This window comes from Coregonus lavaretus, assembly GCF_964263955.1.
Source record: "Coregonus lavaretus genome assembly, chromosome: 20".
NCBI classification, from domain to species: Eukaryota; Metazoa; Chordata; class Actinopteri; order Salmoniformes; family Salmonidae; genus Coregonus; species Coregonus lavaretus.
In genome coordinates this window covers 27,767,206-27,795,116 of record NC_140007.1, presented here as the reverse complement: position 1 = coordinate 27,795,116, position 27,911 = coordinate 27,767,206, and the positions used below count along the sequence as shown (strand labels likewise).

The 27,911-nt window shown below is 43.3% G+C and overlaps 1 protein-coding gene across 1 annotated transcript; it reads right to left on the bottom strand.

The window, feature by feature from the left end:
• On the bottom strand, positions 1–27,911 carry LOC311148087 (beta-catenin-like protein 1). The gene is made up of 16 exons (XM_084184997.1): positions 27,725–27,911; positions 27,052–27,234; positions 26,796–26,902; positions 26,470–26,609; positions 26,208–26,305; positions 25,699–25,792; positions 25,133–25,224; positions 24,792–24,864; positions 24,175–24,233; positions 20,962–21,110; positions 17,327–17,508; positions 9,470–9,567; positions 7,830–7,910; positions 3,346–3,483; positions 3,079–3,151; positions 1–369 (listed from the first exon to the last, which is right to left on the bottom strand). The coding sequence occupies exons 1-16, from the start codon at positions 27,752–27,754 to the stop codon at positions 281–283; spliced, it is 1,686 nt and encodes a 561-aa protein (XP_084041123.1). The 5' UTR covers positions 27,755–27,911; the 3' UTR covers positions 1–280.

Here is a 27,911-nt window from a genome sequence, read left to right as displayed (position 1 = left end):
TAGGATTTCATTACCAAATGTTTATTACAAAATACACAAATCAAAACAAACACCACAAACATGTGAGTCTGAAATAGTTGCAGCTTAAGACTGCACATCTTTGTTAATATATTTTGAGTCACTATAGTCCTACACATGTTCCAGCACAGAGAAAGCAATCAATACAGCTTCTCTGCACCTGCTGGACCCTGGTATCTTCTGTCTGAGTGTGTGGAGACCCTCCGTCCATGTTGAAGCTCTGACCGCTGGTCAGGTCACTCCTCCCAGGGGTTGGTTAGGGTTAGAAGTTCTCCAGCAGGTCCATGATCCTCTTCTGCTCGCTCTCTTTGAACTCCTCACTTTTCCCGTCACCAATGTTTTCAGCATACTCTGAAAAAGACAAACCCCCAAGTTGAGTTTGGCTGACTATGAGCTCTTCATGCAGTCTTCTTTTTAATCAAACCTCTCCATGGGCATGGTTCCTGTAATCTACACAAATCAAGGGAATTCAACCCTAGGAGGATGTTCCTGAATTACAATGACACATCTCTCACATCCACCCCAGCATTCGTGAGTGAACACCACGCACACACCCAGTTCTCCATACATGAGTAAAATAACCCAGGGTTTAGTACTAAAACCAGACTACAAAAAGGAGAGATTTGGAAAAGGCTGCAGTCTGGAACCTAGAAACATAATTGATGATATAGCTTTTTCTAAAACTGAAACTGTATCTCCAACCCTATGTTCTAGCCTGTCGATCCAGTGTTGCTCTCTAGCAGTGCAGTATACTGTGTGTTTATTCCTATATCCACTTACACCTTGTCTCTCAGGGGTACATAACCTTAGCCTATATTCCCTGCCAACTCACACTAGACTAGACACTTCTCTGACTGAGGCAAACTAGCTGTGGAAATCCAGTCTCACAGGGATCACCTCAAAGCAGCAGTCTATATGTGAGTCTAAAGTGAAGGAGAGTTTGCAGAGGCCCAGAGTAGGTAGCCCCCTCTTGCAGGATTACCAGTTAAGCCCTGGGACCTTGAGAGAGAAAATCGGCAAAAAAAGTGTATATTTTAACTGCCAGAAAATAAAGAAAATGAGTTTTTCTGACAATGGCGTGGGGCAAGAGGAAAAACAAGCCTTCACAAAAATACTGGAGTGAATCACAAAATGTCTGCACACAGAAGACTAATCTCCTCATGAGTTTCACTGTCCAAAGTCACGACCTTGAGCAGAAATTCAACAAAGACAGACACTCATGATATCTGACAGTAAAACTATACACAGTGGTATCAAGCAGTAACAAAAAAAGGACTCCAGATTGTTTCTTGAAGTCCTACATCATACCCTGCTCATTCAGCCCAAATATATGTGTGCGCCAGCAGGGTTCAACAAGTGACCCACACAATCCCAACATCCCCTAGAATTAGCCTCAAGAAGACAGACCCACTCTCTAGAATCACTCCTCCTGTCACCGTGGCGACCAGGCTGAGAGGAATATGGCGTGACAAACTCTGCCACCATTTGCCGGGTCACCGACTAGGGCTTCCTGCTCGGTCGCAAATGTCGCACCGTCGACAAATAGGTTAATCATCCAACGATCTCTTGCAGAATGGAGAAACCTTTGAAAATGAATGACTCCTGACACTTTGAGCTGTCACCTCTGATGTGTCACCGATGAGGTTACAAGCTGAAGATAACAGGGTGTGCAGACTGCTGCAGTGCTTGTCAAGACACTGAAGAACTTCAATGCTACATTTCCGCCAAGAATAACACCTTTAATCTGTAGTTAGTAGTCTAGAAGATAGAGGACATGGCAGTCACAAACAACACGACCATGGGATCATTATGATTCTGAATGGCACCGTCCACCACACAGACTTCACAGGTTGGGCCCTTTTACTGAGCAACTGTTTATCTGAGCTAGTCTATGAGGCCACAGCTAGTGCTGGGTTGAGAAAGCTACATTCTTAATTCCCCAACACAGTTTCATTGATACCTTGGTTCCACAGAACCTCCCACACTGAGCTGAGGGCCAAAAAGCCCCATCTAGTGGGAACCAGTCAGACAATAAGGTCATTTCACCCCGCATGGCCAGACCACTGGGGCTGCTGGACTATAGAGGCCTGGACATGTATCCTGTATCATCTGGAGCAGACAGAATGTAATATGCCTACTGCAGGGTTTCCCACACTTGGTCCCCGGGACCCGAATGGGTGCACATTTTGGTTTCTGCCCTAGCACTACACAGCGGATTCAAATAATCAACTAATCATAAAGCTTTGATGATGTTAATCAGCTGTGTAGTGTTAGGGCAAAAACCAAAATGTGCTCCCCTTGGGGTCCTGAGGACCGAGTTTGGGAAACGCTGGCCTAGTGTATAATTGAATAAAAGTGATTACATAAGTACTACAATCTATTCTCAAGCTCCATATTAATCCATAGAATCGGTGTGAGATAATAGGCAGCAATAAAAATCTATATATTTGGTCATCCCAGATCATGAGCGGACCACTCTAGACAGCCTCCACCAAAGATACCTTTTCTTTTCATTACAAAAGTTCAGGGTCAAGTTCAGAGCCATTGACGTCCTCGCTGCATGTATTTAACCTTTCATGCTGACATTTCCAATGCAGGAGTCAGCCGTTTAATGGGTGAGGTCAGGGATGAGCTTCCCACTCTGTGGGTGCACACATACACATCTGAGCATGAATGTAAAGTGGCTCTCGAGGGACAGGAGACAGGGGACAGGGGACGAGGGGCTAGTGCTGCACATCAACATGACATTCACTACCCTGTCCAAGCTGTGACACATGAAGGATAGCTCCATTTACACCACTACATGTCACCAGGGCAGAAAGAGCCATGCAGTCCACAACTTCCTGGTCTTAGTTGACAATGACAGAGGTCAATAAATAACTGAAAATACAATAACATGAATAGATGAACTAAAAACAGAGAGGACAGATGTATTTATGCCCTTTAGGTAAAGAAGGAAAGAGTGAGGCTGGTAAATAGGCTAGTGTTGTATGGCTTTGGAGTAAATATATGTCGGTGCTAGTCTCTCTCCCTCTAGCAGGGTGTGGAGTGGACGCTCACCTCTCATGATGTGCCGCACCACTTTGACAGAGCCTCCCCTCAGGTTGAGGATCTGATGCACCCTCTGCTGCAGCTGAGAGGAAAAAGGAAAGACAGGGTCATGACTTTCACTGAATCACTGATAACGCTAGCAGACTGTACACTTTGCCGCGTTGTGACATACAGTTACACTATTTCACGCAGAGGTTTAGCTAAAAAAAAGATACCTACAAGGTACGAAAACCAGTAACTGAATCCTCATATACATTGTGCATGCAGATATCCTACCTGGGATATCCCAGAGTTGCTGATCTCTACCATGATGTAGCAGAGCAACTGGAGGACAAACAGTCCAGCATCCAGCCTCCGCAGGTAGAACTCATCCTCCATCACATCATCAAGGATCTCACCACGTTTGACCATGTCCTGTTACACACACAGGGATAAAAATAGAAGAAAACATTAATTCAAGTGTTGTTTCTCAACCTTCGCACATCCAATCTCTTTATTGATCAAGTCAACACACAAATCAATTGATTAAGAGTTAAGTGGCTAGAGGGTCTGCTCTGCTGCCTCTGTTGGCACGCACACCTGCATAGTTATCCATCTTAACAAATCGGTCCGTATGCCAATAATGTATGGCTGTCAATACACAGCGGCCACATTAATCATCGTTATGAGCCATTGAAACAGACTGAGGAGAAGGGGTTTCTAGCATGTGGTGCCTAACTCCTAACAATGACGACTTCACAGCGAAGAACTTCAACAGAACTCTGATGTGCATGTTAGCCCTTTCCCTGCTGCCAGCCCAGGTGGGGAACATGACAGTTGGCATTCTTTAATGGATATAAAATCACACTGATGGACATTGGCCTCCTCCCTCAGGACTAAATCTATTTTCAAGGGATATTCTGGCATCAGAACCCATTGGAGAGGGAGGCATATTTCTGGCATACACACAGCAGCACTCAAGGTGTGCTCTAGTAGTCAAAGAAAGGGCATCTAACAGGAATATAAAATCGAAGCTCTATATATGAGCAAACAAATAGAGGATCCTTTAAAGAGGTCTGTGTTTGTGATGAATGCTCTTTAAATGAGGAGCCAAAGGGTAATACTGTGTGCTTGACATTTAGATTCAAATACTGAAGCCTGTCTGTCTGTTGGTTTGAATTTGAAAGAATTACAACTTTTAAGGGCTTCATCTCTTCAAATAAATCATATCAAGACACATTCAAATTTATGACGTTAATCTTAAAATATCTTTAGTCTGCCTCTATCACAGTGTAAATCCAGATCACTATTTTGGGAACTTGTAAGAATGTGCAACTCTAGCCTGTTTAGATGTAAAACAACAAAACTTTTCCTCTGGGGAGAAGGCTGGTGCAGCTTTCAGAACAAACGGCTGCTTATTCCGAGGCGATCCTCTCATATAGGCTCGCTACTGCATCAGACACAGTGGATAAAAATGGCGGTATATGCTAATGTATAGCAAACACTAGGGACAAGCAAACATACCAGTTAGTCCGTCCTCATTACACAGGAAATTATTGGAGTGGAGAAAAACATTTTCAAAGGAAGCCTGGATGACTCAATTAAAGGCATAAGGTCTGACAACCAACTGCCAAGGAGAAAGTAATAAGGACATATTCTTAGTCTCTTTCCCTTTCCACATCCTGGTCAGGTGCAGGTGTTAAGATGACAACAGCAAAATGGAACGAACACTGGCTCCATGCTTTTCCTCTGTTGGGATGCAAAGACTGAATTAATGTGACTTCCTTGTCAGCGCCTTCTTTGAGCATACTGTAGCCGTCTGTACTCTGTAAAGGGATACAAACTTGCTAAGAGGGAGAGAGATGCTGATTTTCCCTTTTGATAAATCGCAAAGATGGTCAGGGGGCTGGAACATAATTACAAATAATTTGTAGGCTGCAAATTGACCGCAAGAAGCCCAACAGATATCATATTTCACTAAAACATAATCATTTTAAACATTGCTTACATTTGTATACATATTATGCATGGAAATACTTTGGAACATATTTCCAAAATAAAAAATCACTTGGAGCTGATTTGCTGGTGTTTTTACAGTCTTTTGTGTCCAACAAGTCAAATAAAATCACCAGCGGGACAGATTTGGCCCGCGCCACCAGTTGGGGAACCCTGAGTTAGGCTTTTCTGAAATCAAATTGCATTTTCTTTTATTTTGATGTAACCTAGGTAATAGAATCCCAGAAATACAGGCAACCACCCACACACAAACATAGCCGTCTACACACACACACATACATACATACACACTTTAAGCAATCACAAGGCTCAATAAGACTCCAGCAGTTGGCTGGGAGATGAGGCAGAGCTATAGGACCTTTCCAGGCCTGATCCCTACCCAGCTCCCATCAATCCCTCAGCCAGAGCCCTCCTGCACACAGAGGCTGAGGTAATGGATGTCTGAGCTACAGCTCCATTCCCTTAATGAGGGGAGAAAGAGGAGCAAAAATAGCCAACGCATTGAAAACCAACCACGTACACTTAAATTGGAAGAAAGGTATGTTAGGCTATAGGCAAGGTGGGGGAAGGCGAGAGGAAGTTGCATTTCTGGATCCTTTGAAATCCTTTCAGCATTGAAACCTCCAGTTATGAATGCAGTTTGCAAGCCGAATGTGCAGGGTCTGCATGTCTCCGTCTATAGCATGACCATTAGGATAGTGTGGCTGACTACTAGAGGAGCTGGCAGTAGTTAAGACTACTCCTCGCTCCCTGCCTGCAGTCAGCAGAGACCTGACTAACCCGACAGGGGCTGCAGCAGGGTTTCCGTTAGGAAAATGTGCCGACCTATGTGCAATGGCTGCGTAACCTGATAAGGGCGTCAACCAACGGTACTCAGAATGACAGAAATCACATTTAGGTTATTGTAATTCATATTAACATGCAAGTTGAGGATGCAACGATGTGCGGTCCATTTTTCCGAATTCTGATGCGCACTTTGAAGACGTTAGAATAACTGTCCACATTTACTTTTCCTCAGCCAACAAGACAAGTACCGAACAGCAAAATCACTAGCCCATGTCAATCTACTATCCCCCATAGTTGAAAATTGTACCTATTCTATTGGTCAGTTTGTCGAGAAAGAAATAGCCCATTCCAAACGGACACTGGGACACCCAAAGGACATCCAGTCAACTTGACACAACTGTGGGAAGCATTGGAGTCAACATGGGCCAGCATCCCTGTGGAACGCTTTCGACATCTTGTAGAGTCCATGCCCCGACGAATTTACGCTGTTCTGAGGGCAAAAGGGGATGCAACTCAATAGTAGGAAGGTGTTCCTTATGTTTTGTACAGTTCCAAACTGCCTCTGGAAGCAACGTCAGCACAATAACTGTTCGTCGGGAGCTTCATGAAATGGGTTTCCATGCCCGAGAAGACGCGCACAAGCTTAAGATCACCATGTGTAATGCCAAGCGTCGGCTGGAGTGGTGTAAAGCTCGCCGCCATTGGACTCTCGAGCAGTGGAAACGTGTTTTCTGGAGTAATTAATCACGCTTCACCATCTGGCAGTACGACAGACGAATCTGGGTTTGGCGGATGCCAGGAGAACGCTACCAGCCCGAATGCATAGTGCCAACTGTAAAGTTTGGTGGAGGAGGAATAATGGACTGGGGCTGTTTTTCATGGTTCGGGCTATGCCCCTTAGTTCCAGTGAAGGGCCATGACCTCAACCCCATCAAACACCTTTGGGATGAATTGGAACGCCAACTGCGAGCCAGGCCTAATCGGCCAACATCAGTGCCCAACCTCACTAATGCTCGAGGCTGAATGGAAGCAAGTCCCCGCAGCAATGTTCCAACATCTAGTGGAAAGCCTTCCCAGAAGAGTGGAGGCTGTTATAGCAGCAAAGGGGGGACCAACTCCATATTAATGCCCATGATTTTTGAATGAGATGTTCGACGAGCAGGTGTCCACATACTTTTAGCCATGTAGTGTACAAGACATGAGAGAACATCCTAGCCAGGACTGAAATAAGATAGTTAAAGAAATTGTGACTAGTTAATTAAGTTTCTTCAACCTATAACTAAACATTTTGAACAATGAACTAGGAGTATCCATGTGCATCAAGATTGTGAAGACAGAAAATGGGCTCTTTGGTTATTACTTGGTCATGCTTGCACTTGAAAGTAGTCGGGAATTTCAAGCTGTCACCCTTCCTTTGCAAATAATTAATCTCTCATCAGATATTAATCTGAAAGCTATCTCCCTCTTAAAACTCTACTACCTTCTCCTGCCCTCTCTCCCCCCTGCTGGAGAAGAGACTCCTCATCTCTTATCTGTCTCCTCTCATCTGTCTGAGTGAGCACAGCCTACAGACTAGTCTGGACCTCACACATTCTCTGGGACCACAGGGCATCAGACTGAAACACTGCCTTGTTTAGCAGAGGCTGATTGGATCTTATTGGCCATCTCTGTCCATAACAATGGAGAGGGATTCCAGCCACAACAAACAAACATCACCCACTCACACAGCAGCATATTCTGAGTGGGTCCATGCAGCAGGAGGTGAAGTTTTTTAATGTTGACAATGACTTAAGTCATTGGATTTGAACCAAGCCCCTCTCCAAGCTAGCCTCTAGTCCTGAAGTTGTGACAATTACAAGCCTCTCTAAAAGGACTCTCCTTATCTAGACACTTGGATCTGCTCTTGTTTCAGAGATATTGCCAGTCAAGGTTAGAATGCAAGCTGTTGGTAGAGGGGGGGCGAGAGGTAAGACCCTTACATGTTTCTCTCCTTCGATCCTCTTGTCAGCCACCTGAACAGCTTCCAGGTACTTAAAATGCAGCTCCATCAGTCTATCAACCTGTAGGACGGAGGGAGAAGACATCAGACACCAATGCAAGGCGCTATGCATACAAAACCCTCATGCAGGGAGAAAATAGGATTCAGACCACCAAAGGCTACCATGTAGTATGTCTATGGCCATGTACAGTGGCTTGCGAAAGTATTCACCCCCCTTGGCATTTTTCCTATTTTGTTGCCTTACAACCTGGAATTAAAATTGATTTTGGGGGGGTTTGTATCATTTGATTTACACAACAATGCCTACTACTTTGAAGATCCAGAATATGTTTTATTGTGAAACAAACAATAAATAACTTGAGCGTGCATAACTATTCACCCCCCCCCCCCCCCCCATGCATGATGCTGCCACCACCATGCTTCACTGTGGGGATGGTGTTCTCGGGGTGATGAGAGGTGCTGGGTTTGCACCAGACATAGCGTTTTCCTTGATGGCCAAAAAGCTTGATTTTAGTCTCATCTGACCAGAGTACCTTCTTCCATATGTTTGGGGAGTCTCCTACATGCCTTTTGGCAAACACTAAACATGTTTGCTTATTTCTTTCTTTAAGCAATGGCTTTTTTTCTGGCCACTATTCCATAAAGCCCAGCTCTGTGGAGTGTACGGCTTAAAGTGGTCCTATGGACAGATACTCCAATCTCCGCTGTGGAGCTTTGCAGCTCCTTCAGGGTTATCTTTGGTCTCTTTGTTGCCGCTATGATTAAAGCCCTCCTTGCCTGGTAGGTGAGTTTTGGTGGGCAGCCCTCTCTTGGCAGGTTTGTTGTGGTGCCATATTCTTTCAATTTTTTTATAATGGATTTAATGGTGCCCTAGAGGATGTTCAAAAGATTCAGATATTTTTTATAACCCAACCCTGATCTGTACTTCTCCACAACTTTGTCCCTGACCTGTTTGGAGAGCTCCTTGGTCTTCATGGTGCCGCTTGCTTGGTGGTGCCCCTTGCTTAGTGGTGTTGCAGACTCTGGGGCCTTCCAGAACAGGTGTATATATACTATATAGATCATGTGACAGATCATGTGACACTTAAATAAAGTCCACCCGTGTGCAATCTAACTAAATTATGTGACTTCTGAAGGTAATTGGTTGCACCAGATCTTATTTAGGGGCTTCATAGCAAAGGGGGTGAATACATATGCATGCACCACTTTTCTGTAAAAATTTTTTTAGATTTTTTTTAAACAAGTTCTTTTTTTCATTTCACTTCACCAATTTTGACTATTTTGTGTATGTCCATTACATGAAATCCAAATAAAAATCAATTTAAATTACAGGTTGTAATGCAAAAAAATTGGAAAAACGCCAAGGGGATGAATACTTTTGCAAGGCACTGTATGTGGTGAGGTTAATAACGCTTTCCACCACAGGATCAATATTTTAGTCATTAACAGTGACCATTCACAGGCTGATCAATACATTCTCACACCAGTACAAGGGGATCTCTATCAGGGAAGTGAACATGTAAAACCTCAAAAATTGGGCTGGTTTTCCCTGATGTACTTTTTAAGAAATATTGCTGTGAAAATAATCTGCACACAGTGGTAGATCAGTGAAGATCTCACCTTCTCACAGTCGTTCTCAGTGAATTTGCTGAGGAGCCTTGTCCTCTGCTGGGCTTTCAGGTTCCGCAGGCAGGAAGCTATGATGGAACACACGTGTTCTGCAAAGGGAGGAGAACAATATCAGTCCCACTGTGGCTTCATCAAGGTAGCTCAGCTTCATCTTCACGAGGGGTTAGAAGTAGCCTAGTGTTATTGAACCCACAGTGACGGGAGCTACATTTTACATTTACATTTTAGTCATTTTAGCAGACGCTCTTATCCAGAGCGACTTACAGTTAGTGAGTGCATACATTATTTATATATTTTTTTCATACTGGCCCCCCGTGGGAATCGAACCCACAACCCTGGCGTTGCAAACGCCATGCTCTAACAACTGAGCTACATCCCTGCCGGCCATTTAATGACCTTGGGCTCCAAAACCTCTGGTTAATTGACAAAATTAGTAACAAAAGGCAGTTGGTCACGCGTCACAGAACATTTACTCTACCCCAGAGACACATCCATTTCATTACAGCTTACATTTGCATCTGACATTTAGGCCTAAATCTGACAGAATAATACATAAGAAAATATGGAGTAAAAACAGTCACATGTTGGTATGAGACTGTAATTTGCCTTAATTAATAAGAGGTCAATTTCTTTGTTCAACTCATCTTGGAAGTTGCTAAGCAACAAGCAAAATACTTGATTCTTGATTTGAAAACTTGTCTTCAGCAAGGTGCTCAATACTGCTCTCCCATGTGCAATTCAACAACACATTCTGAAGAGAGATAAGTGCCACACAAAGCAAGCTCACAACTCTATTCTCTAGTGTTATCATTTACTGTTTATGTTTATTATGAGAGTTAACTACCATCATAATGTAATGTCACCAAGTGGACAGCCCCTCTACTGTCTGCACATAATGAGAGGAATGCAACTTCTGGGGACACTCATTTATCAACATAACCCGAGTGGTAATTGTAGTCAGCACCTTGACATCACCGTGGGAAGTTATTGATTGCTACAGGGCACTGTCCACATACAGAACACTGTTTCCAGCAAATTTGGGGGCGTCTGACATTTGTTGCACAAGATCGATGCCGATTAAGACACCCTTGTCATCCAGTGAGGGGGGTGTTAGACTACTGATGGCATGAGAGGAGCTGCTGTCACCTCTCAAGCTTTAGGAGCTCCACTATGCTGACAAGAAATTGGAAGAAATATATAGCTTTTCTATGAAAATTAACAGCCAAATAATTGAAACATTTCAACCATCATCTTACTAATTATAAACCCATCTTTTGGCAGTCACAGTGATAAGCCTGTACAGTGATAGGCCCGTTTCCCCTCCAAATCCCCCTACCAAATACTGTACAATCAGAGGGATTTCTAATTCAGGAGGTACACAAACAGAGCAACAGCATGTTAAATCAGACAGCACCACAGAGAGGAGGTGCCGTCTCAGCTCTCACTCTCCTGCCCTCCGGAGGACCAGTGTCACATGGGCACAGTGGAGGTGTGGTGGCTGGCCGTCTGGATAAATTAGGACAATATTAGAGGCTGAATAAATAGTGTCTCTGCTGAAGGATTGGGACCACTGCTAAAACTCTCCCTGGGCTGGAGCATGCCGTGGGAGACGTGCTGGACTGGAGTCAGTGGCAACTAATCTCTGAAATAAACTCTGCCCTGAGCCTTACATACAGTAGTAGACTTTCACCTGGGCTTCACTGTAGGCCAGGCCTGCTCCTCTCTGTTACGAGGGTAGAAGAATAGGGTGTGTGAATGAGTTAGCTCACTAAAGTGGCACCAGACCACGCTCCAGAGCCCCTCAATGAGAAAAGCCATTAGCAACAGGGCCATGGTCACAGTGTGACTTTCCACAGACTGATGATTACACCCCAAGTGTGATAGAAGGCTTCAGCTTCAACACCTAGTGCAGTAATCATGGCTCCATTACATGTATGTATCTCAGTCACAATATTATGAATTGCAGCCTGCTGCAGGTTTTAGGCCTACTTACCGCATTTAATACTAAATTATGTGTTACCTGTTTGGTTTGAAGGGTTGAGGTTGAGACATGTTCCGGTTACAGTAATTTCTATACCAAAACTTGGTTGGTTCCACATGGTTGGTCCAACTTTGAGGGGTTATGTTAGGCTAAATGTGGTCACAAAGAAGATAATGCACCAATGTAATTAGTGTAGGAATATGTGAACGTGCTTAATTAGTGAAATATGGTTGATTAAATGTATCGTCAATGATTTATCCAACTCTCTCCTTATCACAATTCTATAAAACATCAGGCAGATCAATGTAATTTTAATCAGTGAGTCAAATACAGCTCCCTGTGCTCACTAACAAACCATTAGGCAAACAAAATGACTGTCAGTTCACTTAAATACAGATTAATGTGTGTTAATGGACTCATGCAAATTGTAAGGAAAATGGCTGACAAAGATTGATGGCACCAGCGTAGGAGATGTAAGTAAATTACCCCATTACCCTCGCTTTTACTCAGCCAACAACAAGCAAACCACCAAGAACAAAGAGCAGCAAAAACAGAATGCTATATCAAATACAGGCACGGTGCATACCAAAGACACATAATAACGACGGTAACCCCATTCGCTCAATACAGGAAGGCCACATTGGCCAACTGCTCATTAGATGTGACCTAGAAAAATGATGCAGCTCTATTACCCTTATCAAAGGCACATCACAACAAGATATAGCATAGACTGCAATATTGGTCTTAGGTCTCCCAACTGATAGAGGACCAGCATGGTTGATGGTTGTTTCTCAGAGAGTAGCACAATGCTGCAGTGTGCTTTTACAAGCTCTAATTGCATTCTCTCCTCCTTGGTGAATGATGGTAGGATATGCATGTTGCACTTTGCTGGTAGAACTCATCATGAGCTTAGAGAACACACAGGCTACACCACCACCCTGCTCCCTCTACCACAATCCCAATCCCTAGTACCCCCTCTTCCATAAATCAGCAGCAGCAGAGACCGACAACACAATGCTTTCCGTATCACAGCCCCTGCAGCTCAGAGTGGGGGACAAGTGGAAAACATTAATGAGGAAATAATACCAGTCACTGGGAGAGCTAGTGTAGTGCCTGTGATGAACAGTCTCAGTCTAGCGTGGTGATCACATTCATGGTTGAGGAGCTATGAGCACCAGAGATGTTCTGTTCCAGTCTAATGGAACCACAACCAGGTGACCCATCTGCATGAAAACCAGAACAAATACTACATTGAACAAAAATATAAACACAACATGTAAAGTGTTGGTCCCATGTTTCATGTTTTTTTTTATAGCTATAATGAAAAATCCCAGAAATGTTCCATACACACAAAAAGCTTATTTCCCTCAAATTGTGTTCACAAATTTGTTTTAGGGCTGTCCCCTCCTAAAAAAAATATTTGCTGATCAAAAGTTGTCTGTTCTTTCGACCAATCGATTGCTCAAAATTTGTACATGTTTATTTATCCATAAATAAAATCAACTATATGCATTGAGCTTGTCTGATGCTTTAAGCTTACAGTTTGCTGCCTCAAGAGGGCGCAAGAGATTTAGATAACCTGAAATAAATAAAAAACCTGACCCAACTATTCTCCTCCCGCTCCTGCTGGCTTTCGCAGATTCTGCCATTACTCTCCTGAAGTTGCCGGTAATAGGCTACACGACGAGTCGGCAACCTTTCTCATGTGGAATGCCAATTTATCTTACCATTTCTACCGATCTGTGTGCCAGTTATGGTTTTCATATGCACATTTTCGTGACAGTTTAATTTAATTCATAACATCTTCATATCTCAAAATCATTGTCATGTGGTTAATCAAAAGTCTATCCAAATCTAAATGAAAATGATAAACCTAAAAATTAACTTCTACTGCCATTGCCAACTATGTAAAAATAGCCTACACAAAGCCAACAAATAAAAACATTACAGCCTGCAGGTAGAAAATATCCTGATAAAAATAAATATTATATAAATCACATTGGCTACACATGGCCTGTCTGCAACGAACTTCAAACATTGCATCAACTATTAACTGGGTCTGGCCCGAAGCTTGCGCTAGTGAACTTGCAACATTGTATAAAATATTCTGGGCCCTCAGAGTTTCCTGCGCCAGTGAGCTCGGTACAGACACAGCTGTAGGCTATTTGTGCAAGGGATAAGAAACAGTGCTTGACTTGGGCAGGAGCTCACCGGAGCTGAGTACCGGCACCTCAAATGTTCTACTGCTTTAGCTCCTGTTCCTCTGAAGATGATTTCTGTCTGTAATAAAGCCCTTTTGAAAAACTCATTCTGATTGGCTGGGCCTGGCTCCCCAGTGGGTGCCGTCCCAGGCACACCCATGTCTGCACCCCTGCCCAGTCATGTGAAATCCATAGATTAGGGCCTAATGGATTTCCTTATATGAACTGTAAAATCTTTGAAATTGCTGCGGTTATATTTTTATTCAGTATACATATAGGATAGCAAGATAAGTAGAGTAGTAGCCTGATTCTTAACAGAGAACTCTGACTACATGATATAAAATAGCTTAATTACTCATTCACTGCGCACATTAGACGTGGTTGTAATAGCCATTTGCAAGGGATGCTGTTGGTCTAAAAGCTGCTACACATCAACCTGGAACAGCCATCAAGTTAACATGCAAATAGCAAAGAGTGCCACGGCAGGCAATTGAGCTAGGAGAAGGAGGAGCAGTAGAGGAGGTTGAGGGTGGCAGGTCCTGACAGTTCTCTGCTGGGGACAGATTGAACCTGAACCAGCCATGTCCTGAGGAAAGCAATCAACCCGGCCAGACCACAGGCACCCCTGCAAGGTACGGGCTCTCGTCTACACTGTCTGAGGCAAACTCCCACTATACCTGACTAGAATAGTCCAGGGGAAGAAAATCACTGACATGGCTGGGCTGCGTTTCATAAGTTATTTTGATTGACGACAATCATGTGATGGCTTCATTATGGCTCCTGTCATTGCTGGGCATCAGCAACATCAAAATGGATTGACCAAGTTCCAAACCAATTCAAAGATATCTGTATGCAGGTATGGATAAGTTCCCCATTATCAAAATCCCTCATTGACAAGACAGGATACTGAACAGGGCTCTAATACAGCAACTAATTATCCAGTTTGAGTTAAAAGGATTGAGACTACTGGTAGATCGGCCAGCACCATACCACCCTGCATCCCACTGCTGTCTTGCCACTGAAGCTAAACAGCGTCGGTCCTGACCAGATGCTGCTTGAAGTGCTGGAGGGCCAGTAGAAGGCACTCTTTCCTCTGGTCAAAAAAACATATCCCACGGCAGTGATTGGGGACATTGCCCTGTGTAAGGTGCCGTCTTTCGGATAGGACGTTAAACAGATGTCCTGACTCTCTGTGGTCACTATAGATCCCATGGCACATATTGTAAGAGTAGGGATGTTAACCCCGGTGTCCTGGCTAAATTCCTAATCTGGCCCTCATACCATCATGGCCACCTCATCATGCCCAGCTTCCAATTGGCTCATTTATCTCCCCTGTAACTATTCCCTAGGTCATTGCTGTAAATGCAAACGTGTTCTCAGTAAACTTCCCTGGTAAAATACTAAAATCAGTGCGGTATTGTGCACTGATCACAATATTTGTTAAGTCTATTACCTGAAACAAAGTTATTAAAAAAATAAAAATAATCTACTGCAGCTCCTATTCTTCTAATGTAGTTTTAGTATCATGTGAAAACAGGAAAATAATAGAGATATTAAAGAAGCACTCAGCGGCGTTAGCTCGACATCCAAGGAAAACAAAATAAACTACAAAGGGCTGCGGTGCAGTCAGAACTATTGTGCTGCTGTATGTAAATGAGGTGTTTACTTCTGTTCCATCACACTGTGTGCATCATTAGCCTGCTAAATATAGTCTGCCACCATCAGTACATCCAGAATCTCATTCTATCTATGCACAACATTAGGACATGGAAATTAATACAGACCTTAAAAAGGTAGGCTATGTGAGTCATCACATTCTGAAAAGATCCTCTGCAATATTTCTTCTCATAACTGTTTCCCTTAATTATTTTATTATATGTATGCAAATATTGTCCGACAATTCACAGCCATTGGGCCTCAGTATATTTTCAGAGGCGATTTCATGGGGATCAATCTCTCTGTTTATGATGGAGAGGTTTGGAGAGCGCTTTTCCTCTTAAACTTTCATTTGTGTAGCCGCTGATAATTAATTAATCTATGACTGCATTGTGTTATTCTTGAGAACCACCTTTTCCTCTCCGTTTATTTTATTTTTTACTACAGCAGAGGAGACACTCTATAAGTCTAATTACTGTCAAAAACTATATGACAAATCTTATAGTAATGTGGAAATCATGCACCTCAAAACAATATCAAATTAAATACATTCTAAAACATTGCTGCTATGAAAAAAACTGACTTTCAAAAAGTTGAAAAAGTCCCAAATAAAGCTTACACTAAATAATTGATCTCACAATAATAAATAAAATGCAAACGATGTAAGGACACAAAAATAACTAATGCTTAGCATTATCTTCATTTAGTAAACAGGCCTATCTCAGTCAAGAAACGATGGTATGCATTAGGGACAGGTCTAGGAATATGAAAAGGGTTATTAAAGTCCAAGGGTACGTTACTAGCTGTAGTCCACTGTTCTATAGCCTAGATGTCCTCCGGCCTCAGCCCACAATTACTATGAGCATTCAAAGCTGCATACAGCAAAGTAGCGTAACCATTCTTCATGGCTGTCTGGCTGTGACTAGTAGGAGGTCCATCAGTGGGAGCACCAGGGGGATAAGCTTTAGCAGGCCCTGTTATGTCTGGCTTCATACTCGGCGGTTCAACTCTCTCTCTACCGCACCTGCTATTTCAACCTCTAAATGCCCGGCTATGAAAAGCCAAGTGACATTTACTCCTGATGTACTGACCTGTTGCAACCTCTACAACCACTGTGATTATTATTTGACCCTGCTGGTCATCTATGAACATCTTGGAGAAAAATCTGTTATAATGTACTGTTATAATCTCCACCCAGCACAGCCAGAAGGGGACTGGCCACCCCTCAGAGCCTGGTTCCTCTCTAGGTTTCTTCCTAGGTTTCTGCCTTTCTAGGGAGTGTTTCCTAGCCACCGTGCTTCTACATCTGCATTGCTTGCTGTTTGGGGTTTTAGGCTGGGTTTCTGTATAGCACTTTGTGACATCTGCTGATGTAAAAAGGGCTTTATAAATAAAATGTGATTGATTGATTGAAGGGGGGACCAACTCCATATTAATGCCCATGATTTTGGAATGAGATGTTCGACGAGCAGGCGTCGTAGTGTATTTAACCTAGCTACAAGGAGTCCCTCGCAACTTGCTATTGGCAGTCCTTTAAGAACTCCTCAAAACACAAAGCAGGTCTCTGGTCAATTAATTCTGTCCCCCAGATGAAGCAAACAGACAAAGGAAGCCAATTTGTTCACCTCGGGTGGGCCGTCCGGACGTATGAGATATAATTAAAGACAGCGAAGGCAGTGTTTCCCCTATATTCATTTAGCAGTGGCGCCCCTGCTAAAACTAAAAGGGGAAAGGGAGGGTGGCTGATAAGCACTGATGCTTTCATTTGTCTTATTTCACAACTCAACAGTGGATTCTGAGAGGAACAGCAGAAAAAGCAATCAAGTTTAGATTGATAACTTAAAATCGACAGACTAAAAAGCCATGAGACAAACCTGATTAGATCTCCTGCCTTGTTAAATTGTGTTTTGGGTACAGGTGTTGGACAACTAAGCATTTGCGCTAAAGTCAGACAAGCAAAATGATTTCATTGTTATAAACGAAATTTGGAGTGTATAGAAATGTGCAAACCTTCATGTTCTTTGTCTGCGGCCCCAGCTTTCCTCATCTTCTTGGGGGTCTTCATGAACAAGGGGAAAATGGTCCTCAGGCCCAGGATGTCCACAAACTTGTGGCAGTTATCAGAACCCTCTGGGCCAATCATGCCGTGGTCTAAGACCCTCAGAGCGCTGGTCCGAGACATTTTCTTTTCCCTGGGAAGAGGCAGTGCAAAAAAATATACATAATACAATAAGGGCTCAATTATCTCTGGCACAACAGATAGTTTACAGCAGAGGTATGCCACAAGGTCATTATTGTCTTTTGCCAGGCACACAGACTACACTATACATACAAAGGTATGTGGACACCCCTTCAAAATGTGTGGATTCGGCTATCTCAGCCACACCGTTGCTGATAGGTGTAGAAAATCGAACACACCGCCATGCAATCTCCATAGACAAACATTGGTTGTAGAATGGACTTACTGAAGAGCTCAGTGACTTTCAACGTGGCACTGTCATAGGATGCCACCTTTCCAACAAGTCAGTTCGTCAAATGTCTGCCCTGCTACATCTGCCCCGGTTAACTGTAAGTGCTGTTATTGTGAAGTGGAAACGTCTAGGAGCCACACAAGCTCACAGAATGGGACCGCCGAGTGCTGAAGCGAGTAGCGCGTAAAATTTGTCTGTCCTCAGTTGCAACACTCACTACCGAATTCCAAACTGCTTCTGGAAACAAAGTCAGCACAATATCTGTTCGTCGGGAGCTTCATGAAATGGGTTTCCATGGCCGAGCAGCCGCACACAAGCCTAAGATCATCATGCGCAATGCCAAGCGTCGGCTAGAGAGGTGTAAAGCTCGCCGCCATTGGACTCTGGAGCAGTGGAAACGACTTTTCTGGAGTGATGAATCACGATTCACCATCTGGCAATCCGACGGACAAATCTGGGTTTGGTGGATGCCAGGAGAACGCTACCTGCCCGAATGCATAGTGCCAACTGTAAGGTTTGGTGGAGGAGGAATAATGATCTGGGGCTGTTTTTCATGGTTGCACAGAGCCCTGACCTCAACCCCATCGAACACCTTTGGGATGAATTGGAACGCCGACTGCGAGCTAGGCCTAATCGCCTAACATCAGTGCCCAACCTCACTAATGCTCATGGCTGAATGGAAGCAAGTCCTCGCAACAATGTTTCAACATCTAGTGGAAAGCCTTCCCAGAAGAGTGGAGGCTGTTATAGCTCCCTCTCTCCCATCCCGGAGAAGCTGAGCCCTAGGACCATGCCTCTGGACTACCTGGCCTGATGACTCCTTGCTGTCCCCAGTCCACCTGGTCGTGCTGCTGCTCCAGTTTCCACTCTTCTGCCTGCGGCTATGGAATCCTGACCTATTCACCTGACGTGCTACCTTGTCCCAGACCTGCTGTTTTCAACTCTCTCTCTCTCTCTCTCTCTCTCTCTCTCTCTCTCTCTACCGCACCTGCTATTTCAACCTCTAAATGCCCGGCTATGAAAAGCCAAGTGACATTTACTCCTGATGTACTGACCTGTTGCAACCTCTACAACCACTGTGATTATTATTTGACCCTGCTGGTCATCTATGAACATCTTGGAGAAAAATCTGTTATAATGTACTGTTATAATCTCCACCCAGCACAGCCAGAAGGGGACTGGCCACCCCTCAGAGCCTGGTTCCTCTCTAGGTTTCTTCCTAGGTTTCTGCCTTTCTAGGGAGTGTTTCCTAGCCACCGTGCTTCTACATCTGCATTGCTTGCTGTTTGGGGTTTTAGGCTGGGTTTCTGTATAGCACTTTGTGACATCTGCTGAAGTAAAAAGGGCTTTATAAATAAAATGTGATTGATTGATTTATTTTTATTTAAAAAATAAAATAATTTCACCTTTATTTAACCAGGTAAGCCAGTTGAGAACAAGTTCTCATTTACAACTGCGACCTGGCCAAGATAAAGCAAAGCAGTGCGATAAAAACAACAACACAGAGTTACATATGGGGTAAAAAAACAAAAGTCAAAAAATACAACAGAAAATATATATACAGTGTGTGCAAATGTAGCAAGTTATGGAGGTAAGGCAATAAATAGGCTATAGTGCAAAATAATTACAATTAGTATTAACACTGGAATGCTAGATGTGCAAGAGATTATGTGCAAATAGAGATACTGGGATGCAAAATAGCAAAATAAATAACAATATAGGGATGAGGTAGTTGGGTGGGCTAATTTCAGATGGGCTGTGTACAGGTGCAGTGATCGGTAAGGTGCTCTGACAACTGATGCTTAAAGTTAGTGAGGGAGATAAGTGTCTCCAGCTTCAGAGATTTTTGCAATTCGTTCCAGCCATTGGCAGCAGAGAACTGGAAGGAATGGCGGCCAAAGGAGGTGTTGGCTTTGGGGATGACCAGTGAGATATACCTGCTGGAGCGCAGACTACGGGTGGGTGCTGCTATGGTGACCAATGAGCTAAAATAAGGCGGGGATTTGCCTAGCAGTGATTTATAGATGGCCTGGAGCCAGTGGGTTTGACGACGAACATGTAGTGAGGACCAGCCTACAAGAGCGTACAGGTCACAGTGGTGGGTAGTGTATGGGGCTTTGGAGACAAAACGGATGGCACTGTGATAGACTACATCCAATTTGCTGAGTAGTGAAGGGGGGAACCAACTCCATATTAATGCCCATGATTTTGGAATGAGATGTTCGACGAGCAGGCGTCCACATACCATGTAGTGTATTTAACCTAGCTACAAGGAGTCCTTCGCAACTTGCTATTGGCAGTCCTTTAAGAACTCCTCAAAACACAACGTTTCTGCAGCTTATGAGGAAGTCATTTTTTAGACAAAGTTAAACAGTAGAAAAAATTCAAACAAAGGCAATTATAAAGATGCCTACAACCGTGTTCCTAAGCTCATATTGCAAACCCTTTGATAAAGCCTAACCTCTACAAAAACAGAGAAAACTATCGAAGCAGAGGTGCAGAACTTATGATTCTGTGAATCTTATGAGAAGTAAAAAGAGAGAGTTACGTGTTGCTCCCTAGATAACCCATTCTGAGAGCCTTCTCCTGTGGATGATTTAAAAACGGGTTTTGCATCGCTATAATTAGATATTGATTTTGGTTTTAATCGGTCTGTCTGCCTGGCGTCGTCGTGATGATTAGAGCTTGGACATGGAGGGTTTCATAAATACATGTAATGTCTCTGTATTGCTCTTTAAGGTAACGTCGTGGTGCTGCAGCGCTCTGTCGGCTGATTGATTGGACTGGCAGCTGAGCAGAGCCAGAGATGTGCTGTGCGAACACAAAGACATCACTCAACCCTACCACTCACTGGGGTGCATGGTGCGTCCTCTGACAGCCTTAACAGCAAACAAAGGTTGAGTTCAAAGATGTCAATTTACATATATCCCTACTGCGTAATGATCTCAGATCACCAGCGACCTGTGTGAATTGAAAGGAGGGTTGAAATTAAAAAAGGACTACAGCCAAGCCGGGGAACTGTCCATCTCTACCTTAGTCCTCCTTTGAGGAGGTACTTGGATGAAGATTTGTTTTAGCTGAAAGCTTAGGACATTAAATGATTGAAACATTAAAACTGAGATATTTGTGTGGAGACTCATTTCTTCAAGAGGTGTTAAACATCTGAGTCTTTACCTAAGCATGAGGTTCATGAGCTGCAGACCCTCTCCCCTGAGGAAGCGGTCCCGATTGGCAGCCAGCATCAGACAGGAGCACAGGGCATCAAACAGGTTCTCCATCATCTCCTGCTCCTCTGCCGTGGCTGGGTTGTGGCGTTTGAACACCTGAAGGAGAATGACACCCACACTTCTACTGTCTATCACCAGGGAGGTGACATGGCCACAAAAAACGTAGAACTGTGATGCTGGTAAATTCAGTAAAAACGAAATAAATGATGAGCTTGTTTGGCTCATTAGCAGACTTTCAACAGTGTAACTGTAATCAATGGTGTATGAGACACATCACATAGATAGACCAGTATTCAACCAAATGCATTTTGGGTGTAATGCAGTGCAGTGCCCTGAGAACTAAGGACACACTGAAAGCTTGCAACCGGATTCGCCAACAGAGTGGAGATGCTTACAAAGCAAAGCAGAACATCTGTCTAGCATCAAGTTACACTTCTAAGTCTTATTAATTTGCATTAGACATCATTATATACTGCAGGCCTTGAATATATCAAGTAGTATAATAGTTAGCCAAAAGGCTAATCTAACAGAGGTTAGGAGGGGTTGGTTATTAAACAACTAATTGTTTGTCCATTTTGTAGCCAGTATACACTATACCGTAGCCAGTATACACTTCCTCAAAATAGTCAGAATTCATCTAAAATAACTCAAGAAAAATTGACTTTTTTGCTGAGGAAATCTTAGTCGCGCAATTTTACATCTAACAAATATTTTTGGTGCAGTATTTCTCAATGGAAAAAATGTGCATTAAAATGAGTCGTCTCTCATTGAATGACAACCAATACTTTATTGAAGAATCCCTACTGTTGACCAATCACCGACGAAGGGGCCAAGACTTCGGCTACCGACTTCAGCTTGCCTCAAGAAAAGAAAAATGCGTGCCCGAACAGCCGAAAACCCCCTTACCAAAGTCCAAAACATCACAAAATGTCATAATATGTGCACAAAATCTTCCAAACTGTTTCGGCTGGGAAGCATGCGTACGACCTTTAGGCAGACTAGCTCAGGTCCCCAGCCTCAGGACTACCTGGCCTGATGACTCCTTGCTGTCCCCAGTCCACCTGGTCGTGCTGCTGCTCCAGTTTCCACTCTTCTGCCTGCGGCTATGGAATCCTGACCTATTCACCTGACGTGCTACCTTGTCCCGGACCTGCTGTTTTCAACTCTCTCTCTCTCTACCACACCTGCTATTTTGACCTCTAAATGCCCGGCTATGAAAAGCCAAGTGACATTTACTCCTGATGTATTGACCTGTTGCAACCTCTACAACCACTGTGATTATTATTTGACCCTGCTGGTCATCTATGAACGTTTGAACATCTTGGAGAAAAAATCTGGCCTTAATGGCCATGTACTGTTATAATCTCCACCCGACACAGCCAGAAGGGACTGGCCACCCCTCAGAGCCTGGTTCCTCTCTAGGTTTCTGCCTTTCTAGGGAGTTTTTCCTAGCCACTGTGCTTCTACATCTGCATTGCTTGCTGTTTGGGGTTTTAGGCTGGGTTTCTGTATAGCACTTTGTGACATCTGCTTATAAATACAATTTGATTGATTGATTGATTGAGTACAGTATGGGGAGCACAGAGATAACGTTGTCTGGCTGGCTGCTACTGCCTGAGCAGAGATGAGATTATGACTTTAAGGAATGAAAAATAATAAAGTCATCAAAAACTAAGTAACTCTGTCGTAGCCGGCCGCGACCGGGAGACCCATGGGGCGGCGCACAATTTGCCCAGCGTCGTCCAGGGTAGGGAATGGCCGGCAGGGATGTAGCTCAGTTGGTAGAGCATGGCATTTGCAACGCCAGGGTTGTGGGTTCGATTCCCACGGGGAGCCAGTATAAAAAATTTAAATAAAAGAATGAATGCACTAACTAACTGTAAGTCGCTCTGGATAAGAGTGTCTGCTAAATGACTAAAATGTAAATGTAATATACACAACTGAAATATTGCATTATTTCATAGTAATTTCCTATATTTCTATTGATGTCTACCCAATGTGGACTTGACAGAGACAATGGAATATTTTCAATGTTTTGGCAATTGAATGTTTTACATTTTTACATTTACATACATTTTAGTCATTTAGCAGACGCTCTTATCCAGAGCGACTTACAGGAGCAATTAGGGTTAAGTGCCTTGCTCAAGGGCACATCGACAGATTTTTCACCTGGTCAGCTCGGGGATTAGAACCAGCGACCTTTCGGTTACTGGCACAACGCTCTTAACCACTAAGCTACCTGCCGCCCCAGATGTTCATTATTGTTCATTATTTTTGGCTTTGGAATGACCATTAAAAAGCTCTAAAATCATTTTTTTATGTCATTATTTGATAATACATTTCATGTTTAAAAAGAAAAATCGAAACTCGCAATAAAAAAATCTAACCAAAGCCGAACCGACCTCAAAAAGCACTATTCGCTCAGCACGATGTGAAGAAGAAGGGGGGATGAATAGATCACTCCTGTAAAGAACAGACAGTTCTTATGATCTGCTGAAACTTCAACAGTGTGATGTGAGGTGAGCGTGAGACATGGATGAATCAGAGAGACGGGAGGAGCTAGGGTTGGGCGGTATCAAGATTTCCATACCTTCACACTGTTCCTGTACCATACTGGGGGATACGGTATTACCGGCACTATTTCTTTCCAAACTTTTTTTATGTTATTTAATGTTTTTTTAAATTGCGGACACTAGCTAAATGCTAACAAGCGCAAGTGAACATAAACTAAATGCAAAGACAGACAACACAGCTCATAAAGTTATACAACAAGCTATCTCAAAAGGCTACTCGCACTTGATCCAGGAGGGGATTGATTGTCTCTGCTGTAACCAAGAAGCTTCATCTTGCAAGCTAGCCACCTATAGCTAGGGCACATCTTAGATAGTTAACTTATGGAGTTATAAGATGTTTAGCTGGCAAACATTAGTAGTGAATTTCAAGTGTAACTTGATCATCTCTTTTGTGCTGCTCAACATTGGATCGGAAAACAAACATACCATGTGACAGGCTCAAATGAATTTGTGAATACTAAAATAATAATACTTTTTGGGGGGGACAGTATTGAAAATCATACCGTCGGCATTTCTAAATACTCCGGTATACGGTATACCACACAAGCCTAGGAGGAATAGTAGAACATTTGAAAAGACAGGCTTACAGAGAGCTGCTGCAGTAACACGTCAATTCCATCCAGCTCCCCCAAGAGCTCCCTGGTGCCTGGAAGTAGAGGGAGAGAAGAGGTGGGAGGAGAGGATAAAATAGAAGAGCAGGATGCAGAGAGAGGGGGGAGAGAGAGAGAGAGGGAAGGAGAGAGAGGGGGGAGAGAGAGGGAAGGAGAGAGAGACTAACTGTTAAAGGAGTGTGGCGCATAAACATTGAAAAACATGGTGATAAAAGCCAAGGGAGAAGATGAATCGATCCAGATCGAGCTGCTATATGCAACACAGCACAACCAACCCAGGTAGCTAAACTCACTCAGAGGGGAACACAGAGAGGAAAATGAGATAGGACTCAAACAGAATATCAATGTTGCCCAGTCCATTACTGATCTGGACCTGGTGCCTGTCTGTCGTCCTGCAGCACTCCAAGGTCTTCTGGACCCAGCCACTCAGACACTGACAAATAGTATACTTTAACCGGTCATGATACTCTACTATTTTGGTCCGCAGCCACAACAATCACCTCTGTGGCTATGTTTATTTTACAAGACTACATTAGACGAAAAACGTTTATCACATTGTACAGCAACTACAGAGGAAAGGGCTGTAAACGTACTGTCATTGTTTTGAAGCAAGATAGCCAAGATTTCACTGCAGTACAGCTTGTTAGCATCGAAAGGAATCTTTGCCTGAAAGAGAGAAAGGGAGGGGCAAAACCAGTGATGGCATGCCAAAACCAGTGATGGCATGCCAAAACCAGTGATGGCATGCCAAAACCAGTGATGGCATGCCAAAACCAGTCACAGCATGAGCAATTGAAAGCCTATATACACTATACTGTAGGTCTAGTTCTACAACAGACACATTTCAAATCAGACATATCGACCCAGCCTGCAGAAAGCTCTACATACAGCAACAATAACCAATGGAATGTGTCATCTTCAGTTATATCCTCACCTTTATTCTTTTTAGCAACCACTGCATGAGTCCTTGCTGAGCTGCTTCTGTGCATAGGCCAGGCCTGAACTCTGCCATGTTTTCAATGATGGCTGATGGAGAGAGATGGGATAGAAGAGAGAGGTGAATATGAGACCATCAAATTCTGACAGCACCTCCTGAGAAGTATAGAGGTCTCAGATACCTTTGCATTATAAAGCTGTCTGAGACACCTGATATCTCACTCATTCAGCAGAAGGGCGGCAAAACCCCAATGGAGAAAAGAGGGAGAGAGGAGAGAGAGACAAATAGAGGGAGAGATAGAGTGAGACGCACAGAAAGAGAGGCCTGCTGGAGGAGAAGGAAGCCTTTATCACTAATTCCAACTCAGCAGACACCATCCTGGAGGACATGAGCCTGTGAGCCCCAACCAGGAAGGAGACAAAATGCTTATTCAAGCCTGGAGAGCTGCCTTGATAAGACGCCATCAAAACACTAGAAGTACTGAGCCCAAATTAAATTTTACGAACATTTAAATAATCCCCATATTTTGTCCAGTCATGTACACATTGCGCAGTGGGTCTTACCTAACGTGTTGTAGACTCCATCAGCTTCCTCCTTTACCTGCTCATCCAGCCTCTCCATGTTCTGCACCAGAAGGGCCACAACCTGTCCCTCCAGCTACAGTTAGAGAAGGAGACAGGTTGTTATCAAAGCATTATGGAACATTGTCGTGAGTGACAACAATAAAGACTCATGCCTCATTTCCGCTGCTCATTTATAAGTCGTGTAAGATTTCACCTTTGCCTCGTCTTTCTAAATGTTAGCAGACATTATGAAGGGGCACTCAACCTTTTCCAGAAAACAGCCAATGCCTTTGCTGTTGTCAAAGTGAGTCCAAAGGGAGGGCTAAGACAGACCATTTTAACTAAGGCCATGGACATTAGCTGGGATTGAATCTGCTTTATCTATTGAGTTCATTTTCATCAGCATCAATATGGTTGTGGACGCATGAGACATAACAAGAAAATGGCATATAACCATGCCAGATAACCTAAATGCATACATTGATTGTATTCAAACAAACTGGACTCACCAAAGAGTCTATGAGTACTTCAGCCCCCTCCTCACTTTCATGAAGTGTGTCGATGTCTGTCAGCTCTTGTAACAAATCAACCACTGCAATGGCGATATGTAGGAGAGGCTAAGGATTTTTACAGTTTGTATCAATATGTTCAGTTTAGAAAAATTAGTTGTCTAATTCAAGGTCAAATGCATAGAATAACATAAGTGCAGGTAAATTAACTGAATTAAAGAGTGAAAGATGCTTAGTAAGCCATCTTTGAAGGAAAGGATATCTGTGTTCTCATGGCTAAGTAAGCCCAGCAGGGAATGGACAGCATTGAGCTCCACCAAGAGGTGGTAGAGATCAGGCATGGTGGCTATGACATGCATCTCCTGGATGATGTCATTCAAATCCAGCTCTGTTTCCATGAACCTGGACAGGGGAATAAAAAAGTATGTCATACATGGAAAATAAGTCCAGACTTGTTGAATGCAATGTCATGTTATTGAAGCAGCAAGTCAATTTACCCTTACAGTAGATTGATAACTCTATAAGACAAAAGCAATGATATTGACTGTATAGCTTAATTTAGGAAGAACGTTTCCCTCATTAACTCACCTCCCCGGAGTGTCTGGGAACTTTATCCTCAGCTCTTGGTTCTTGTAGGACCTTTTTTCAAAGGTCAGGATCATTTTCTTCACCGAACTCTCATCCACTGGTTCACCCTGGATAATTTTTTTATAAAAGAAAGAAGAAGAAAAAAAGTGCCCTTTGGTGAAAAGTGTTACCAAGACAACAAAAAGTATGTTAGTAACAAGATCAGCACATTTAGCTATGCATGCATGCTTTATCATGCCACTTAAACTTTCCCCACCTCTTGGTCGTCTGCATCCTCATCATCATCCATGAGTTTCTCCAGTATTCTCTTCCTCTCACCACTCGGGTCTTCACTGTCATCTCCCTCCAGGTGTCTGGCCAGCTCTCTACCGGTCTTTTTGCTTCTGGGGTCATCATCATCATCATCACCTGCCCGTAGACGTTTTGCCCCCCTGTCAGGCTACAATGAACATTAACACCATGTCAAGCAGGTACTTCAAAACAGGGTAATGCATCCAAGCAAAGAGTGGACCAACCAAAAAGTAAACAATGCAAATTGAAATGCATTCATCGTCACATGTAAATAGTACTTGATTTCTGTAATATATTTGATGCTCAATAAATTATATTCCATGAGAGGGACATTACTTTAACTAGCTAGCTAACAGAGCAGAACTAGACAAGAGTTTATCACAAACGAGTTAGCTAGCAAAGTAGCTAGACTAACTTGACATCTGATAGACATCTCTCTTTCATCTGTCACATCCCTAACTAACTTAGCTAGTGAACTTGGTTTATTAGCTAACTAGCAATCATGTTAGCCAGTTCGCTAGCAATGTAGCTAGCTAGCTATGGTCAAAGACGGTGACGGTGGTTTAAACATTTATTTTGCTAGCTAGTCAACACATTTGCAGCAAACACTAAGGACATGTCTCACTAATTAACGATACCTGATAATTCAGTAGCTCGCCTACATCCATGACGAAAGGTTATCCAAAACGTGGAAAAATAAACCTTTAAATGTTAAGTTATCGGCAACGGTTAGCTAGCTACAGCTATCCACAAGGAATACTGGCTAATATGCTAGTGTAGCAATTTTCCGCTTACAACTCAAAACAGCAAATGCTACCGTAAAGT

Coding starts and splice junctions, on each gene's coding strand:
- LOC311148087 (XM_084184997.1), bottom strand. CDS start 27,754: ATGGATGTAGGCGAGCTACTGAATTATCAG. Junction 26,306..26,469: donor ACTTAGCCATGAGAACACAG/ATATCCTTTCCT, acceptor AGCCTCTCCTAC/ATATCGCCATTGCAGTGGTT. Junction 7,911..9,469: donor CTGAGAACGACTGTGAGAAG/GTGAGATCTTCA, acceptor TCCGTCCTACAG/GTTGATAGACTGATGGAGCT.